General features: G+C 46.2%; 1 protein-coding gene across 5 annotated transcripts in view; it reads left to right on the top strand.

Annotated features, from left to right (window-relative positions):
* The first annotated feature begins 7,410 nt into the window (after window positions 1-7,410).
* Window positions 7,411-19,420, top strand: part of LPCAT3 (lysophosphatidylcholine acyltransferase 3) — a 19,838-nt gene continuing 7,828 nt past the window's right edge. For 3 of the 5 annotated variants that reach the window (XM_084835221.1, XM_084835218.1, XM_084835219.1), the window contains exons 1-5: window positions 7,411-7,628; window positions 17,467-17,574; window positions 17,684-17,790; window positions 18,069-18,162; window positions 18,558-18,595. In XM_084835221.1, the coding sequence (XP_084691347.1) occupies window positions 7,502-7,628; window positions 17,467-17,574; window positions 17,684-17,790; window positions 18,069-18,162; window positions 18,558-18,595 (474 nt within the window). In that variant the 5' untranslated portion in view covers window positions 7,411-7,501. Of the gene's footprint in view, window positions 7,629-17,268; window positions 17,358-17,466; window positions 17,607-17,683; window positions 17,791-18,068; window positions 18,163-18,557; window positions 18,596-19,420 lie in introns of all 5 variants that reach the window. The other 2 variants (XM_084835222.1, XM_084835223.1) reach the window with 2 other exon arrangements.

Here is a 19,420-nt window from a genome sequence, read left to right as displayed (position 1 = left end):
CAGATTAATTGCTTAATTCTCACAGAAAGTTATTACATTTTTCTCATTCATTCAAGGCCCCATCTACATGGGGCTTTTACTCCAGTTCTACTCCACCTCCAAATCAATAATGTCAGATGATGCACATTGCTTTCCATAGCTAGCTCAGCGTTTCTTGCCCTAAACCCAGGTTTTTTCAAACTCATTTTGTGTTGGATTTTCCTGTCACAGCGGCTTCAGTGCTGTTTGGGAGTCGGTGTGACCTCAGCTGGCTTCAGCGCAAGCTGGTGGAAGCGGTGCTGATGGCGGAAGGGAAAGTAGCATGGGGCGGGGGCATGGGGAGAGCAGAGGGGTAAGCTTGTCTGCCCGGAAGTAACTCACTGCCTGCAGTTCCACGTCTCTGCCTCTCACTATAAATAGTCAAGCTTGGGAGTGGGGGCGGGGGAGCCAGCCCTGCTGTTTTAAAACTGTGCAGCTACGCAGGAGCACAGCTGAGAAACGGTGGATGCCTGTCGATTCGAAGCTGCACAGTTAAGGAAGGGTGGATGCCAGGGCGGATGATTTTCATGAACATGTACTCAGAAGCGCTTCATTGAGCCCGTGTTTGTTTGTGGCGGGGGTGGGCAGGAAGCCTGTTGATTGGGCAGTTGATCTACATCAAAGACAACGTGCCAGTCGCTCTCCCTCCTCACCAGCTCTCTGCTCTCAGGGCCTCTTGCACCCCCGCTCATTCTGCTCAGTCTCCGGTGGCAGCAGCACCCTGCCCGCCTCATGAACGTGTGTGTGTACGTGGGGTATGCAGGGTTTGTTAGGAACATCTGCTCGTAAGCAAGTCCTCCATTGCACTTTGTTGAACACGCGAGGGAGGGGGAGCAGGCCTCCGCTCATGGGCTGCCCCACATCTACACAATTGCTGATGTTCATTCCTACTTGCGATGGGACTCGCCCACCCCAACGAATGCAGCTTCAGTCCCCGCATACACCGCAAAAGAGGAGGAATACAGCACCATGTGTACCATGGAAAGAGCTAATGTGATTCTGTGAAAATGTGGATTTTGGCCAAATCGCTTCACAAAGCATTTCCGTTTAGATTGGGCCCCAAAACAAAAAACAAAACAAAAAACCTATAATAAACCAGTAAGGATTGATTTCTAGATCTGAAAACCAATCAAACAGAACGATAAACATTCCATCTCTGATAAACTTTTTCACAGTTCATTACCAACTCTCCAGTTTAAAAAGACTATCTTAATATACAATCCAATTAAGATATTATAATCTGAGTACAAGCCCTTTCTGCATGAGCAGTTAGAATAATTAGCCCAAACTCAGAAACAACACCAATCGTCAGAACTACAAGAGGCAGAGTTCCTTGCCTCAGCTTCGTGGCTCGCAAAAGTGACTTGCCAAAATGGTGAACCTCTCCAGCTCCACACCTCCGATGGCACAGCACCAGGGGCACTTCACCTTGGTGCCAGTAAGATCTTAAATACTGCACCTTCTCCCCCAAATAGGGCTGGGGGCAGGGAACAAGCACCCCACCATTCTCCTAGTCCCAAACAGATGGGGCTGCCTTTGCACTGTGGCAAAGAAGGGTGAAGTCTCCACTGAGTTTGGGGGATTGATGGCTGGAATCCCTCCTCTCTCCTCTGCAAGGTTCACCCGCTCTTCTAACCACTTCATTTTTGTCCAGCAGAAGTATCCAGAGCAAGGCTTCTGATTATGATCTCAGCACATGGGAAAGTTTATTGCACTGAGCACATCACCACAACTTCCATCCAGTAGGCCAATAATTGTACATGTGACACTGTGCAACCAGGTGTGGCCCCTTCAATTATCAACAATTCTGACTTGGTGTACTAGCAAAGCCCATTACTTGTGTGGCCACTAACCCCTCGTTTCTCTGGATCCTGTGGCCGAAACAGAAAACTTGGGGAAGAAAGTGGTATTTGCTCTCTGTGAAGGCTTGAGGCCTGCAGAGGCAAGGAAAAGGTTAGGCCTAAAGGCCTAGAGGTTTTTTTTTGTTGGAAGGGAGTATCCCTGAGAAGAGTAGTTGCTTTGACTTAGATTCCTGTATTGAGCAGGGGGTTGGACTCAATGGGCTTATAGGCCCCTTCCAACCCTACTGTTCTATGATTCTAGTTTCATTTCCCCAGTCACATTTCATTTTCATTTCCTCAGTTAAGTTTCATTTCTTCAGGGTAGAAACAATACTTTTGGTTTCAAGGGAGGAGGATATATAAAGAGAGTGAGAGAGCCAGTAAGAGCAGAGTCAGGAGACAGAGCCTGAAGAGGGAGCAGGAAGCAGCAGCCTGGAAAAGTCTAAATGCAGCTAGCGTAAAGGAACTTGTGTTTTGCAACTTTTATTTTCTTGTAAAGCCTTTTGTATCACTCAGTCCTATTGTGTAAATATCTTTAGTTGTGATTTGCTTGTTTCAATTTACCAGTAAGTTGTTGTGGTTAAACCCTGAGTCTAGTGGCAAGCACCCCACGCCTACAGCCTAAACCCCATGTTATTGGAAAAGAGAAGTTTAAAACAAGGAAGGCAGGATGCTTAAGGAGGCAAGAGATCCTTAAGGAGTTGCTCAGGGGGTCCAGGTCATAAGGGGAACCCTGACACTCTGGATAGACTGGAGCGCTGGGCAGAAAACAACAGAATGACATTTAATAGGGATAAATGCCAAGTTGTGCACCTAGGAAAAAGAAACCAAATGCACAGTTACAAGATGGGGGATATGTGGCTCAACAACACTACAAGTGAGAAGGATCTTGGAATTGTTGTCGATCACAAGCTGAATATGAGCCAACAATGTGATGTGGCTGCAAAAAAGGCAAATGCTCTTTTGGGCTGCATCAATAGAAGCATAGCTTCCAAATCCCAGGAAGTACTAGGTCCCCTCTACTCAGCACTGGTTAGGCTTCATCTGGAGTACTGTGTCCAGTTCTGGGCACCACACTTTAAGAAGGATGTAGACAAACTGGAGAGGGTTCAGAGAAGGGCAACAAAGATGATCAGGGGACTGGAAATAAAGCCCTATGAAGAGAGACTGAAAGAACTGGGCATGTTTAGCCTTGAGAAGAGAAGACTGAGGGGAGGTATGATAGCACTCTTCAAGTACTTGAAAGGTTGTCACAGAGAGGAAGGCCAGGATCTCTTCTTGATCATCCCAGAGTGCAGGACACAGAATAATGGGCTCAAGTTACAGGAAGCCAGATTCTGGCTGAACATCAGGAAAAACTTCCTGACTGTTAGAGCAATACGACAATGGAACCAATGACCTAGGGAGGTGGTGGGCTCTCCCACACTGGAGGCATTCAAGCCGAGGCTGGACAGCCATCTGTCAGGGATGCTCTGACTTGAATTCCTGCATTGAGCAGGGGGTTGGACTGATGGCCTTGTAGGCCCCTTCCAACCCTACTATTCTATGATATGATAAACCCTCATATGGGGCTACAGAAGAGGTACAAGCTGCATCTTGCTCCTGCTTCCTTTAGGAAACGCCCAACTTTCAGGGGGGAAAGTACCCCTCTTTTCTTCTGCATAGAGGGAAGAGAGTCAGAATGGGTTCTTACCTGTAACTTGGGTTTTTGGAGACATTGCCAACAGCAAATATGCAAATTTTAGGCAAATATGAGCCCTGCTTGTGTGTGTGTGTGTGTGTGTGTGTGTGTGTGCACGAGAGAGAGAGAGAGAGAGAGAGAGAGAGAAAGAGAGATTGATTCATTTCCTGTTTGGGGGCAATCTGAAAGGGAGTAGGGAGAGAGACACTGGAGACCATTGCAACAGTTTGTCGCGTGGATTCTCCCTTGCCTTACTTATCTATGTGGGATGCCCTGTCCTGGTTGAGTGAGGTTTGATCTTGGGCATTTGTGTCTGGAGTCCTAAGGCAGGGTCCTTGTGAGGGTTCTAGGAAAGGAAGTATTAACTAGGGCTGTGCAGGGACCCCCTGATCTGACTCAGGAGCCACTTCAGGTGTGATTCGGGGGGGACCTTGACCTGCCTCGGCCTACAAAGCCGAAGTGAGATTTGGACATCCGAAACCTGCTTCGGCCCACTCAACATACTGCCCATCCCCCAGCTCCTTACCCGGGCCCTTGTTCCGTTGCAGGGGGCGCCACCACTGCCACTGCTGTTGGTGCCACCGGGGAAGGTGCTGTCCATCAGAGCCCGCCAACCGCCGACTGGCATGAGGGCAGGAGCTGCCCTCCAACTGCACTCTCTTCCTTCCTTGCAAGGAGGGGAGGGCGCCCAGTTGGAGGATGACTCCTGCCAATGAAGGCAGGCTGCTGCCGCCGCCACCGGCTCTTAGGCCCACTGGACGCAGCCGTCTTGTTCCAGGGAATGGGAGGAGCCATTTCCCCATTTTTTCGCTGTGGCTGGGCCTGTGAGCAGCAGATCCATGTTTTTTTCTGTTCAGTCCATGGAGGCAGATGTGCTGTGAGTGGATGGTAGTTTGGGGGATTTGCTCTGCAAAAATCATATGAAATCAAGAGGATCCCTGCTAAGGATCCATGATTTTGCACCATGGGTGCACCCACAAGGAGTGGATCCATGATTTTTCTGGTTTAGTTCATGGAGGGAGATGTGCTCCCCCTCCTCCCCCCTCTCCTCTCCTCTCCTCTCCTCTCCTCTCCCCCGGCCTCTCCTGGTGGCCGGATCTCTTTCAAATTGATACATTTGGTGCTTCCGCATCCTCTCACCTTCCCCGCTCCCTCCTCCTCCTCCTGTCCTTCCACCTGATCATTCAGAATTTGATACATTGTAGAGGCAGCCTCTCTAGGCTGCTCAGAAGGCATCAGAAGAGCTCGCAATATATGAGGTGGACAAGGCGCTTCGTGGAGGAGCTGCTTCGCTTCGGGGTGCCTCAGTGCTGGTCTGACCTGCTTCGTTATCACAATGAGGCACCTCTGAATCAGCCCACTTTGCCTCATTATTCGGGCTTCCTACCGAGGTGGTGCACAGCCCTAGTATTAACAACATGCTCAAGTTCCTATCTGTGTTCAGGTGCCAGGCTGTTCGTCCAAAATGCTTTCTTCCTTCCTGTGCAAGGTGCCCTTTCTTCCTGTTCCTCATTAGTAGAGTTCTCCCTTGTGCGCTTCAAGTTCCAGAGTGATATATTCCCATGGAACACACCCTATCATTCGAGTTATGGGCTTCTGACCTGGGGTTTATGTAGGGGTGTTGGTGTGTTGTGATAGGGTGCACAGTTCCACCGTATCCTATACTTTGTTGTGGTGATGTGGGCAGGGCGGTTAGCGATGACAGTGATTTTTTGGTGCTTCCCCCTTCTCCACTGAGCCATATAGGAAGGATTTTCTTTGTGCCAGCTCTGTTGGACTCGATGGCCTTGTAGGCCCCTTCCAACCCTACTATTCTATGTTGTCAGTAGGGATGGACAAATCTGTCAATTCTGGTTTCTCTTGGTTTTTAATTTTTCCAGTATTAAGTTTGTTTTGTTCCATTTCTGCATCAATTTACAGATATTTTGAGCTGCATAAAAATGGTAAACTTTTGTGTGTGTTTGTCATATATATGCATTTTAAAGCACTTTTGACTAATTATACATTTTTGCAAGCAATTTCCACTAATACAGTGTACTTTTAAATACAGTGTAGTTTCACAAATATATGTATTTTGGGCACAAGTCTCCCTAATATATACATTTGGGTACACATTTTCTGGGTGGGGAACTGCATTTCAGAATTCAGAGAAGTGTGAACACCAAAGGATATTGGCATTTTGATCCATAGATTACCCTGGAAAGTGTGGATTAGGTAAATTCTCGTTAAAATGCAAAGGTAACAAATTTCTCCCCCATCTCTAGTCATCAGCATTATTAGGTCCTGAAGTTTTGTAGGATTTGGTATACATCTCCTCCTTCCCTGTGCTGCCTATGACTCACCCTGTTCTGGCCAATCTGCCAGCATAGTCTTGCCTTAGTATATCTAACCAGTTGCGCCATTGTATTTTCCATAGTGGTGGCACATCTCGTTTCACTGGAATAGCTGTGCTCCCCTAAAGCCTATAGCCACTTCAGCTGGTGTATCTCATGTATAGGATTTGCAACTTAGACAACAAGTGAATATAATTTTGTTTACGTATCCCTTTGAAGGAGGACAGGAATAAATGTTTTGTAAAATTGTTTGCTGTTTCTATTTCCCCCCCTAAATTTCTATTTCTATTTTAAGTGCTATTTTATTGTTAGGAATTGTTATTGTTAGGAAATGGTGGGAAAGCAGGATGTAAATATTTTAAATTAAATAAGTACATAGTAGGGAGTTACCTATATTCTCCAAAGCATGCCAAAGTTGTTTTTTTAATGCACATTTGGCTGTATGAACGATGGGCAAGTCAGCATGGATAAATCCACGCTTTTATTAATGTAGGAGGGAAAGAATCATCCAGGATATTCCTTCCTCAGGTCTGCTTCCTTAAGATAACTGCTTTAAAAGGTGGTGGGAAGGGAAAAGGTGGCAAGGAGCCCAGGGTCACCTTCAAGGGCTGGCCAGCGTGGTTGAGCACCTGCCAAGGGCCCACAACTCCAGGAGAGCCCCGGTGACAGGAGGGCCCTGGAATCAGCCCTCGTAGTTATTATTGGAACCTGCTTGTTCAGTAAGAAGCAGTAGACACCGCTGCCCACTCGCCCGCTGCCTATCAAGCAAGCAACAGCAATGACAGGGAAGGGGAGAACACCCCGTCGCAGCTAGTAGCACTGCCAGTGAGAAGCTGGACTCGCCGAGGACAGGGCTCTATCGCGGGTGTCTTCCCAACAAAACTCGAAGATCTAGTCATTTGCACGGGAAGGGCTGGCATTTGCCTCCTCAAACTGGATATCACGACGACCGGGGCTTTAATTTTAAGCAGCGGCATGGATCCTACCAGCGTAGTCATAACACAAGCAGCAACGCGGCGGGAAACAGACGTTCGTCGTTCCCCAAGACGGACAACGTCGTGCGGGCATTCCGCGCCCTTAATATTCATGCCGGGGGCGTGCGCCTGGCGCCGTTCAGAGCGGACCGCGTAGACGAGTCCGCCGGTCTGCAGCAAAGCCACGCCCACTCCCGCCTTCCGCCTCGTGCCCGATAGTAACCTCGGCCACACCTCCTACGCCTGCCCCCCTCCCTGCCCGGCTCTCTCCTGTCTTAGGACAGCCAATGAAAAGCCGAGAACCGCCTCACGCACCGGACGCCGCCCTTCTTTCCCAATAGGAAATGGCCTCCCCTCCCTTTCAAGAAGGCAGAAGCCGCCCTCACGTGTGCGCGCGAGGGAGAGGAGGGGATTGGGGTTGAAGAGGGTGTGGATAACCTTTGCCTCAGTTAAACGTCGAAGCCCTTGCCCCACCCCTTTGCCACCTGTTAGCCAATGAAAGGCGGCAGCCGGGCGTCTCGAGACCAATGGGCCTGAAAGGAAAGCCGCTAGGGGTGTGGCTCAGATGCGGGGGCCGTCGCGGCGGTGCTGGTGCCGCCGCCGGGTTCGAAGGGGGCAGCGGAGCGGGTCCGGTTGGGTGGCCTGGCGGAGAAGATGGCGGAGGAGGGCGGCGGCGCTAGCGCTGGGACGGGGTTCCGAATAGGCATCAGCCTGGCGGCGATGGCGGAGTCGCTGGGCTCCTCCGAGCAGGCGCTTCGCCTCATCCTGTCCATCTTCCTGGGTGGGTAACGAGCACTGCGGGGAGTGGGACGGAGCGGAGCCACGAGGGAGGGAGCGGAGCCGGCTGTCAGCGCAGCACTCCACGGGACGGCGGTGGGGAGGGATCCGCACATGATGCGGGGGAGAAGGGTAACCGGTGCCGCTGCAGCGGTGTCTGCGCAAAGGAGGGCGGCACAACTTCTGCAGGTGGCACAGCTCACCTGTGGTACGTGTGGCCTGAGAAGAAGCTGTGTATGCCGAAATCCCCTCCTCCGGTGTACACAGCATTGGCAAGGGCGTATTAAAAATGGAACCTCCACGTTCAGAGGCAGTGTACCTCTGAACGGTGCTTCTTGAAACAGGGAGGGCCTGTACCTTTATGACAGAGCACATGCTCTGCATACAGAAGGAGCCAAGTTTAGTTCCTGGCATCTGAAGGATCTTGGGTAGCAGGTGCTGGGAAAGACCTCTGCCAGGTCCACTACCAGCTTTTTACAGAAGACAGTACTGAGCGAGATGGTCTGATTCAGAATAAGGACCCTTCACTTGAACTGAAGTTGCTGAAGGTGAAAAACAGTGTGTGTGGGGGTGAAAAACAGGAGAGAGTGGATGCCCTCATACAGAAGCATCTGGCTGGCTACTGTTGTAAAGAGAATACTGGGCTAGATAGTCCTTCAGTCTGATCCAGCAAGATGATTGTTATGTACTGACTCCTTTGCATTTATGGTGACCCTTATTCTCCTTGCCTTAGTTATAGGGGTCTGGCATTAATAATGGTCGGCTACAAAGATATTGAGTGGCAAACTGAGTGACTGTCTGCAAAGGAGAGGATAGCAGGGATAGTTGTGTAGAAGAAGGAATTTGAGTAAATACAGCAGCTTTTCTCAGCCCTACATGACAAGTTACATGTACCAACGCTTTTTTCTCTTACATACTTTCAGAGGCATCCACAAAAGCTTATGGCATAATAAAGTTGTTAGTCTTTAAGGTGCTGCAATCCTTCTCTGTATCTGGGATCACCCACTGGGTATGGGTATCTGAAATCACCACTGATCGATCATTAAGGTGTAGCACAATAAACCGTGCGAATGAAAAGTTGCAAAGAAGAGGACAGCAGGGCTTTTTTGCAGTTTCATGATTATATAGAAAAGGAAAGCAGCAGATGCAGCAATCTTTCTCACTCTTGCAAATTTCCTCTTCTGCACGGTTCTTAAAGATGCGCTGGCCTTCTGTCTACCTTTTGCATCAGTAGTCGTTTCCTAGATACAGCTGCTTGAAACTGGCAGTGATCAGTCAGCACTACAGGTGGAGAGCAGTAAGCATACAGGTGACCAGATGCAAAAGAGGGCAGCAGTGGTCCTGGTACCATATATGCACATCATAAATGGTGCTGGTGTGGAGCCCAGTGATGCAATTCTAAGTATACTTACATGAAAATCAGACTCATTTCTGGAAGTGGTTAGGATTGGGGTGGTATCAGTTCTATTAGTGTCTCACATCAGCTTTGACACAACTCTAGAAATGACAGGGTAATTTCCTATGTAATTTAAAATGGAAGGGGGGCTATGTTGCCAAGCATCAGAATAGTAAGTGGGAGTACCATGAAAGTGCTACCCATTGCTGGGCTCATGACACCACAAGAAAATTGGTTGATGGGCTTACTAACAGCTTCTCAAAAGACAGGGATGGCTTTACAGCAGTGTTTTTGAATTCTGGCCCCCTTCTTAATTGGTTCTACTTTTCAGCCCCCCACCCACCCACTGCCAGTCCTCACTGCATATGTGGTGTCCACTGCTGTGTGCAGAAGGTTCTGTAAGTTGGGGTGCTGATCCAACTTGGCATTACAGGAGCACTAGTACAGGGCAACACAAATTCCTTCCTAAAGCTAGCTAACCAGGAAAGAAGGCAGCAAGGGAAGAAACAGCTGTGACAGGAACTTGCGTATGTTTTGGTGGCACACAGCTAAACCTCTGGTGCGGGGAGGAAAACATCTGGTTTCTGCAGGACCTTTTTCTTCCTTGGAATGTTCTGTTTCCCTCTGGAGGTGGGGGGATGGGGGCAGGTATCCTACAGTTTGAGAGCAATTGGCACATGGTTTTTAGATGTCTGTGGGATGCATGTCCAGGAAAAGGGAGAGATGACTGTGTTCAATTTTAGTGTAATGTATCTAAATTGTGAAAATGAAAACTAGGTCTGGGTATATGAAAAGACTTCTGATGCTGACACTTGAGAAGGTGATAGTAACACTTCCACATGGAATCACTGCTGCATAGGGTGCTTTGAAACCGTACTTGTAATATTTTTTTGGTGAGGTAGTATTACTTGCAATAAAGAGATGCCACTTAAAAAAGTCACTTTATACAAGTACCTATTTATATTGCCTTGGTCTAAATTGAGAACAAGCATAATTGTGTGTGATTTGCTTAGAAGTAAGTCTTGCTAGGTTTGGTGGGACTTGCACATTTACTAGGAAGTAAGTCCCATTGAGCTTGCTAACAAATAAAGTGATAATGATCCTACGCATAAGTTGTTACATGGCAGTAATAGATTCTGTTTAATCTATGGGACATCTTTTTGCCAAATTTATTCAAAACTGAGATGTTAGATAATATAGGTGTATACATAGCCATTGGGATGCTTTAAACATTAACACTTAGCATTTTATATGCTTACCAAATTCCCCATGAGAGCCCACATATCTATACAAGCAAAATGTGTGTTGTGCATACCCTATAAAAAGATCCAAATCTGTTAGGGAATTCACTGTCAAGGTGTGGCTGTCCTAATAGTAGAAGAGTGTGGGAATGGTGGAGCATAGTTAATTACTGTGGGGGTGGGAGAAATTTGCTGATTTTGCTAATAGTTGTGGTGCTGTCTCATGTGAGTATTGTGTAGATGTACTGCACTCTGAGAGTCCGACACTGTCAAAATGCAGCACATCTTGCCAACGGAGTGCTATACACTTGAAGCACATAATTCCTTCCTTCTTACTGTCCTTGGTGGTCTAGAACATTATCACTGATTTCAGGTTCCTCCTCATAAAATTGATTCTTGATCTTCACTTGCAGGTACTCTGGGATCCCTTTGTTTTTGAAACTGGAATCCATGTTTATGAAGCTGGATCCCCATGTCTCTTGCCCTTAGGTTTTCATCCACGGGAAACCTTTTCTTCCATTCTCCCACATTGCTACAAGCTTCTACCCACTTCTTGGCTAAACAAACTTTCCTTCTCACCATTCTTACTGGGGTGCCAAAGCTCTGCAAACCTCCCAATACCTTCCCTCAGTTTCTTTCCCAATAAGTCTGGATGCAAAGCACTTCATCTGTGGCCAGTTCACTTCCCATCAATGCTGAATCCTCCGCTCCCACATTATCTTGCGCCATCTTTAATTAGGCTTTACATTCCTGAGGCTACTGGGGAGAGTAAGGAGAAATGGAACAGAAGAAATCTTGAAAGAGGGTTTAGGTATGTTTTAGACCTAAATATTTTAAATTATTTCTAGCTTTGTTCTTGTCTGTTTTGAAGTGCAGGCACTGCTCTGGCAAAGATTGCCTATCTGAGTGCTAACATGCACTGGTTGCACCAGTCTTATGTACAAGGCTTGTATATTGAGGGAGTGGCTACCTTTTCCTTTCTCCACCGCCCGAGCTCCCCATCCTGCTCCCCTTCCTTTTGTTCCCTGCTCCACCCCAGTGGGAGGCTGCCTTAAAACTATGCTAAAGTGACTACTGTACAAGGCTAGCAGGTGTGGGACACTGTGGCTGTTTCCATGTCTAGATAGCCAGTGTTCTCTATCATTGCCAGGCAAGGAGGGTTTGGAATAAAATGCAGGCTCAGCAGCCACTGTGCACATGGAATTCCTAATGTGCGTGTGCTACTGCACTGTTCAAACTATGTTTACCACACCTATTGCTGTCATGCTATAAACGCAACTTATACTGTGTGAGTTACATTGTAATTGGATTTTCCCAGTTTGTGATATTTTCCCAACTGCATTTATTTATTTGTTACATTTCTATCCCAGCTTTATTCCAAGGACCCCAAGGCAGTGTACATTATCCTCTTTCTCTCCATTTTATTCTCACAACAACCCTGTGAGGTAAGTGAGGCTGAAAGTCAGTGATTGGCCCAAAGTCACCCACTGAGCTTCATGGCTGAGTGGGGACTAGAATCCAGGTTTCCAGAGTCCAACACTCTTAACCACTGGCTCTACATCTGTATGCTTTCAATTGGAAGCAGCTTTACTCAATTCGGGTGAGTGCCTAATGACAAGTGTCCTTACATCCAAGGGTGTTGTGCAACACCTCCAAAATTACAGCACTTTGAATTTATTTATTTTATTTATTAAATTTCTTAATTTCCCATCTGGCCGGTCACCCGGCCACTCTGGGCAATGTATAGCAGTACAATTTAAAACGGTAAAATTACACATTAGACATTATTTAAAAATACCCTAACCCACCCCAAATGCCTGCCTGAATAACCAAGTTTTCAGTGTGTGGCGGAAGCTCATTAAAGAGGGGGCATGGTGGAGTTCCCTAGGGAGGGAGTTCCACAGAGTGTGGGCCACCACAGAGAAGGCCCTTTCCCTTGTCCTCACCAGGCTAGCTGTCCTGGCTGATGGGACAGAGAGAAGGCTGTCTGAGGCTGATCTTCTTGAGTGGCCTGTCTGGTGTTGCTGGAGGTGGTCCTTGAGATAGGCTGGGTTGGAACCGTATAGGGTTTTAAAGGTCAAAACCAACACCTTGAATTTGGCCCGGAAAACAACTGGTAGCCAGTGCAACTCCTTCAGCACCAGAGTGATGTGATCACACCGGCGGCTGCCTTTAATCAGGTGAGCCGCCGTGTTCTGCACCAGTTGCAGCTTCCGAACCGTCTTCAAGGGTAACCTCATGTAGAGCGCATTACAGTAGGCTAGACGAGAGGAGACCAGGGCATGTACTACCAATGGGAGCAGATGGTCGGGAAGGTAGGGGCACAGCCGCCGTATCAGATGGAGTTGATACAATGCTGTCTGGCTCATGGCTGATACCGGATTAAAATGACCCCTAGGCTGCGGACCTGGTCTTTCAAGGGTAGTTGTACCCCATTCAACACCAGGTCAACATCCCCCAACCTACTCTTGTCTCCCATCAAAAGTACCTCAGTCTTGTCAGGGTTCAGCTTCAGCTTATTCATCCCCATCCAGCCACTCACTGTCTCCAGACATTTAGACAGGGATTCCATGGCCAACCCTAGTGAAGAGTTGAACGAGAGACAGAGCTGCGTGTCATCCACATATTGATGACACCGCACCCCAAACCTCCTGATGATAGCCCCCAGCGGCTTCACATAGATGTTAAATAGCATTGGGGAGATGATGGAACCCTGTGGCACCCCACATGTGAGCAGCCACGGATCTGACACCTCCTCTCCCAGTGCTACCCTCTGGTGCCTGCCAGAGAGGAAGGACCGGAACCACCGTAATACGATGTCTCCAATGCCCAACCCCTCCAGGCGGTCCAGGAGGATACCGTAGTCAACGGTATCAAAAGCCGCTGAGAGGTCGAGGAGAACAAGGAAGGAGCATTCACCCCTATCCAGAGCCCTCCTCATATCATCCACCAATTTGCATTCAGCACTGTCTTGCCATGATTCTCAAGTTTTAATAGAATTGATTTCCATGGATATAGTACAGCCTTCCCCAACTTGGTGTCCTGCAGATGTTTGCACTTCAACTCCCATCAGCCCCAACCAACATGGGCAATGGTCAGGAATGCTGGGAGTTAAAGTCCAAAACATCTGGAGGATACCAGGTTGGGGAAGGCTTATATAACACTTCTGATTTTTCCATGTGAGCTCTCATTTTGATTTTAACCAGATCATCTGTGTATTAGCTTTTAATATTCATATACAAGAAACATTTTGGTCTGCTGGTACTTTTTCTGTATTAAGGGGCAAAGTTGATGTCAGCATCTTGGGCATGCCGTATCATAAAGTGGTCTTAAGACTTGGTCTTTTGTAACTCTCATGCTCCTTCTACATATTTTCTTGTTGCTACATGCCTTGATATGGATGGGTGTTGTCTTTAATTGGTGTGCATTAAATCTGCTATGTTTCCACCAACTTTCACTTGTGGCTGTGTACTGAAACCCCATCCACAGCTTGTCTCTGAGGAAGCTGCTAATCCTACCTCTAAGTCAGGCCATTGTTTCATCTAACCCAGTACGATCCATTCTGATTGGCAGGAACTCTTCAAGTCTTGAGGAGAAATAAATCTTCCCCAGCACTGCTACCTGGGTTTCTTTAACCAGGAATGCCAGGGATAGACCTGCATACAAAGCATGTGCTTTGCCACCGACCTATGGCCCTTCCTAGGTGAACATTAGAGGCCCAAGTCTGTAGCCAGACTGAAATTATTTATTACTCATTCAGTTTATGAATCACCCTATAGCCGAAGCTCTCAGGGCGACATAAGCATAAATAATGTCTCTGGGCTGCTCCTCCTAATGCTGGATTATACCTCTATCTCAAAGACAGAATGCTAGTTCTTTAGAAGCTGAGACAGCCACCTCAGGTGGTGGCTTGGGGGCACTTATTACAGGGAGCAGAGTAGGAGATGGACAAATCTGATGTGTGGGGTGCAGTCTGTCAGGATGTTCTGCGCAAACCCCATTGACACAGGAGCTCCTGTTCATATCAATAAGGCTTGCACAAGAGAGCTTCCCAGTAGAATGCACCCTATGTGGCTGCTTTTCTTTTATTACAGGAATTTCTACCTTGACCCCTCCCCCGCCATGTTAGAGTAGCTTACAGTGCCAAAATTCAAAGCACAATAAGATACATTAAAAATATAAAAGCACTCTAAAAGCATCAAAATCTTTGACAGCAGCATAAAATCATAAGCAGAGATAAAACAGATAGGAGATGTGGAGACAGGCGATGTTAACTAAGAATGTGTGGGCTGCCAATTGGCTCAGGCTATAGGCAGTGTTCTGGGTGAAGACTAGCTGCTTTTTATCTTGAGCACATAGGCAAATCCTCTGGTACTATCAGGATTCTGAAGGTTTGGGCTTGTGATTGGAAGTCTCATGGTGTTCAGAGCTGTTATTCTAGGGCTGCTCCACATCAGCAACTTTGCCAAGAACTGCATGTACCTTCTACAATCTGCGCCATTTGGCTTTCTGAGAAACTGCATCTTTCTTTTGCAATTAGTTGATTGTGTAGCTATGAAGATAAGCTTGGAAATATTGTGGACAGTACCTCTGATATACTGCAAAGGCAATGAGGATCACAAGCACAATAATTCACATTATAATGTATCAGAGTGGTTGTGTGAATTTGGCCCTTAAAATGACCTGTTTGTCTTGGATCTAGATCACCAGAGCCAGTTTGAGAGAGGAGCATAGGTTCTCTAAGGCTGGAGACAGATATTATTTTCTGTCTTCTGTTATTCAGAAAGTTAAAGTGGTATGATACACAGCCATGGGCAATGAGCGTTATACGTTTTATAATGCTTCAAAAATCTATTTGGCCAGAGGCATGAGTAGGATAAAAGAAATGAATGCAAACCACAGGAAATGATTCTGATGTGTCACACTTCCTTCAACTCTTCTTCCTTAAAATTTAGTGAGTTTCTAGCCTAATAGTCTCAAAATTCTGGGCTGCTGCTAATAGTACTCTGGAAGATTAGGCAGGAGAAAGCAAGACTGACGGCTTTAAACCTATGATTCCATCAGTAAATCATTAAACCTGATATCCTGAGTGGCTCTATTGGTAGTATGGGTTTGAACCTTTGGAGCTGTCTTGAAGCCTTTGGGCCATAAACACAATGATTTATCAAAGACATTTCTTCAATTTTCAAACTTAAAACCGAGCCCCAAGATTGTTGTGAGGACGAATGAGAGTTGGAGAAGATGTAGCTTTGTTATAAATTAAAATAACATAGAAAGCTTTGTTGGAGAGAGGGCATGCGGTCTCAGAAATAAACCACTTGAGGGGAGGGGAGTGTGAGATCTTGATTACAGTGTCACTTCTACAGTTTATGGTAACTGAGTGGTCATATTTATAGCATGGCTGATAGTTCTGGAGAGCAATTGGTCTTGTAACACGTGGCTTATGTGGTGCTGGAGTTCAATGTACAACAGGCTGAAGGAGCTAAATGTCAGTCATGGACAAAGAAAAAAAGACTGGGAGCAGAAGTGAACTGAGGTGGCTTTTGGTTGAGGGACTTATGCTGCAGTTTAGAATATAGAAATGTAAAAAAGGCTTTGTGATGGGTTACAAAATGTTAGAGATGGAAAAACTTGCATAATCAGTTGAACGAATAACTGCCTTAACAGATTTTATATTGTAAGGAAGTGGTACAGGAAATCCCCTTGTAGTCTTATTAGGAACTTCATTGTGGACATTTTGGAGTGAGATGTGTGTGAAATAAAGGATTTTATAGTAAAAGGGCCCTTGGGGCACCTATCATTTTGGGGCACTTGGTGTACATTGCATTCCCCCGCAGGTTCCCTGTCAGTGAAGCCAGGCCATCTTACATCAGTGGGGAGGGCCAGTTTTGCCACCTCCACAACAGCGTCCCAAGTGCACCCCTGTCAGCCGAAGCTACCCCCTAGCTTCCTGGGTTTTATTTCTTAAATCTCATGTTGGGAACAGAGAGAGATGATCAACGTATTGAGATTTGGCTTGATCAATACACATTATGTTAAAGATATTTTACTACAGAAAGATCACTATAAATCATGTTAAGAGGTCTTGCCTGGGTTCTGTGTGTGTGGTGTTGTGCCTTTTTTACTTGGGGTTGTTTTTTGGGGGGTAGGGATGGTGCTGGTGTGTCATGTGGGTGGGAAATTGTCTCTGTGTGTGTGTGTTTCTCTGAACATCACCAGTTTGCCTTCTACAAAATGGGTATTTTGTTGTTTTGGGTGCAAATATGTGATTTGGCATTGGGGGCTCAGACCTCTAGTCCATTTCTTGGCCAAGTTGTCTCTGAGCTTCATCAGTTTGCCTTCGTTTACATGGGTTTTGGAGCAAAAAAAACTGTAGGTTCAAAAAAGAATGTGCTCACTACCCCCAAAAGGTTGGGTACCCCTGGAATAACCATTACCAGAGGAGTAGCCATGTTAATCTGTTTGATACAACCATTAGTATGTCAGGATAGTGTTTGGAGGAGCAGGGAAACCCATACTACCCAGCCCCTTCCAACACCCTAATTTAGAGGTGTTGAACTTGGCTTTGTCCAGGGACCAGATATCTCCCCCACCACCCAACCAATCCAACCCTCCCTGATGTCATTTGTTACTGGTTCCCATCCCTCGGCCATATTTGGCTTTTCTTTGTGCCTCTTTCTGCATAGCCAGTGCTGGCTGTCTCTGGGTTTGTGCACTGCTTGTCTTCCCAGTTGGGGCATTGAACGGACTCTGCTCCTCCAACTGCTAGTTGGGTCTCTGGCTTTGCACACTACTCTTTATTTAGTATTTATACTTTTTGGATTAATAAACTTGTCCCCTAAATGTGCTGGGTTTCCATTTGTTTCAGGTTGTATACTATAACCCTATGTCTTGGAGTGGGACTAATACCAATATAATAAATGTTGATACAGTGCTTTCCCCCCACAAATATTTACAAACATATAAAGTAGGCCAGTGTAAGCATTGCTACCCCATCCTCCTTACAGATTGTGCTAAGGTTATGAGATAACTCGATAAGGCCATCCAGTGAGTTCATGAAATCTGAACAGGGGACATAGAAGTCCATCTATGTTCAGTGAGTACTGGAATCGTCAAAGGGCGGGGTGGGGGAGGTAAGGTTCAGCTTTTATTAAATCCTTTTGTGTTTGTCAAGACTAATTTGTATTCCCGTTCTCTCTCTTTAGGATACCCTTTTGCCTTGTTCCAGCGCTGTTTCCTTTTCCAGAAAGAGCTCTACCTCATTCACCTGTACAACACATTAACGGGGCTCTCACTTGCTTACTTCAACTTTGGTAAGGGGGCTGAGAAGATGGCTGCCCAACTAGTGAGTACCGGAGTGTGGGAGGGGGTGTGATGCTGCTTCTTTGTGTGGTTTCTAATCACCTTCATTTGCCTTTTCAGGGACACAGTTCTGTCACTCCCTCATATGTGTCTTCATTCAGTTTCTTATACTGAGACTCATGGGCCGCACAGTCACTGCCGTTGCCACTTCTTTCTGCTTCCAGATGGTAAACATGTTCCCTCTGTGTTTCTCTATAGCTTTCTTCTCTAACCTGGTGCCCTTCAGAAGTTTGGGGCTTCAACTTCCATCATGGCCAATGGTCAGAAATGCTGGGAATGGTCATCCACAACAACTGGAGGACACCAAGTTAGCAAAGGCTGCTCTATATAGCATTCTGTTTTTGCCCACTACTGTTCTGCTCAGCAAGTACTGCGCAGGAGCCTTAGGCAGATAGAGGAAATAGAGCCTAGGGAGTAATGTATCATCACAACTAATATTTTTCAGGCATATCTGATGTCCGGCTATTACTTCACTGCCACAGAGAACTATGATATCAAATGGACAATGCCACACTGTGTCTTGACTCTCAAACTGATTGGTAAGCAATTCTATTTCTGAGCCACAAATTCCTTCCTACCACTCAAACAATCTTGCTGATTTACAGTGCAACCCTTATGTGTCTACTCAGAAATAAGTCCCACTGAGTTCAGTGGGGCTTACATCCAGGTAAGGAGCTATAGGATTACTGCTTTAGCATGTTGACCGGGAGATCCTAAAGAACCTTTCTATCTTGGGTCTTAAACAAATGCATATTTTTACTTGGTAACCTCTTCTTGGAGGAATATCAGGGCAGTTGACATGGGGCTCATAAACAAGCAGTGATCACATCCACACCAATTGAGTTCCGACGGTGGTGCTCACAGACCATTAATTGGGCCCATCTCTTGTTTGGTGTTGAACTTCTTGATCATATTGTCATGTGTTTTTCTTTAGGTTTGGTCATTGATTACTATGATGGCAGAAAGGAAGTGGTGAGTAAAATCCAATTATTTCCTTTGCCCAATTTCTCTGTAATCAGGAATTAGGTTCAGGGCAGTGATTGGAGAGCAAAGTTGTGGTTATTAGGGAAGGACCCTGTGGCACATGCTGCATGAATGTAGGGGTCTACCCAGAATGCTTATAGGATAGAAACCATCCCATTTTAAAAAGAGAAGTTGTGAAGGAACCTCAGAATTGATTTCAAAACCTGCTGCGTTTTAACAGACAATTACAAAGGAACCCTCTGTAACTAAGGGAGATTGCCTGGAGAGCAGACTTAAAACCCCTTTAGACACAAATGTCTGGTGGGTTTATTAAGAGACTCTGACTCTTAAAGGAATTTGTTTTTATAGTTCCATCTTTCAAAAGGTTCAAGAAGCAAGCGTAGCAAAATTCATAAAATCACAGTGTAATGTTCCAGCCAGTTGGCACTTAATCCTTGGTTATAAATAAAATAGTTCAAACATTCCTGAACTATCTTGAAAACCCTTTCTGTTACCTCTACATTACATAAATGTACCCCACCCCACCCACAAAGAGATACTTCCTAATTTAAAGCTTCCCATGGATTGAAAATGCATGTTTTTTTCATTGACTGGGCAAGAGAAGGCAGTTTATGCAATCAAGATTGACAAATTAGGCCAATGAGTTCAAGTCTCCAATCCAAGAAAGCAGTAAAGTCTGTTCACCTGCTTTATGTTAATTCATCTTACATACCAAAGCACTTGTGAAATATTAACCCATTCACACCTGTTGGCAGGAGATTCCCAACAAGCTAGAGTGTGAGACTCCTAATCATGCATTTGCTCCCATGTGCT

The sequence above is a fragment of the Heloderma suspectum genome, chromosome 2, assembly GCF_057233095.1.
Source record: "Heloderma suspectum isolate Gila_16-S chromosome 2, 16-S_ref, whole genome shotgun sequence".
Lineage (NCBI taxonomy): Eukaryota > Metazoa > Chordata > Lepidosauria > Squamata > Helodermatidae > Heloderma > Heloderma suspectum.
The sequence above is the reverse complement of the archived record's forward strand: the minus strand, read 5'-3'. Positions and strand labels throughout refer to the sequence as shown.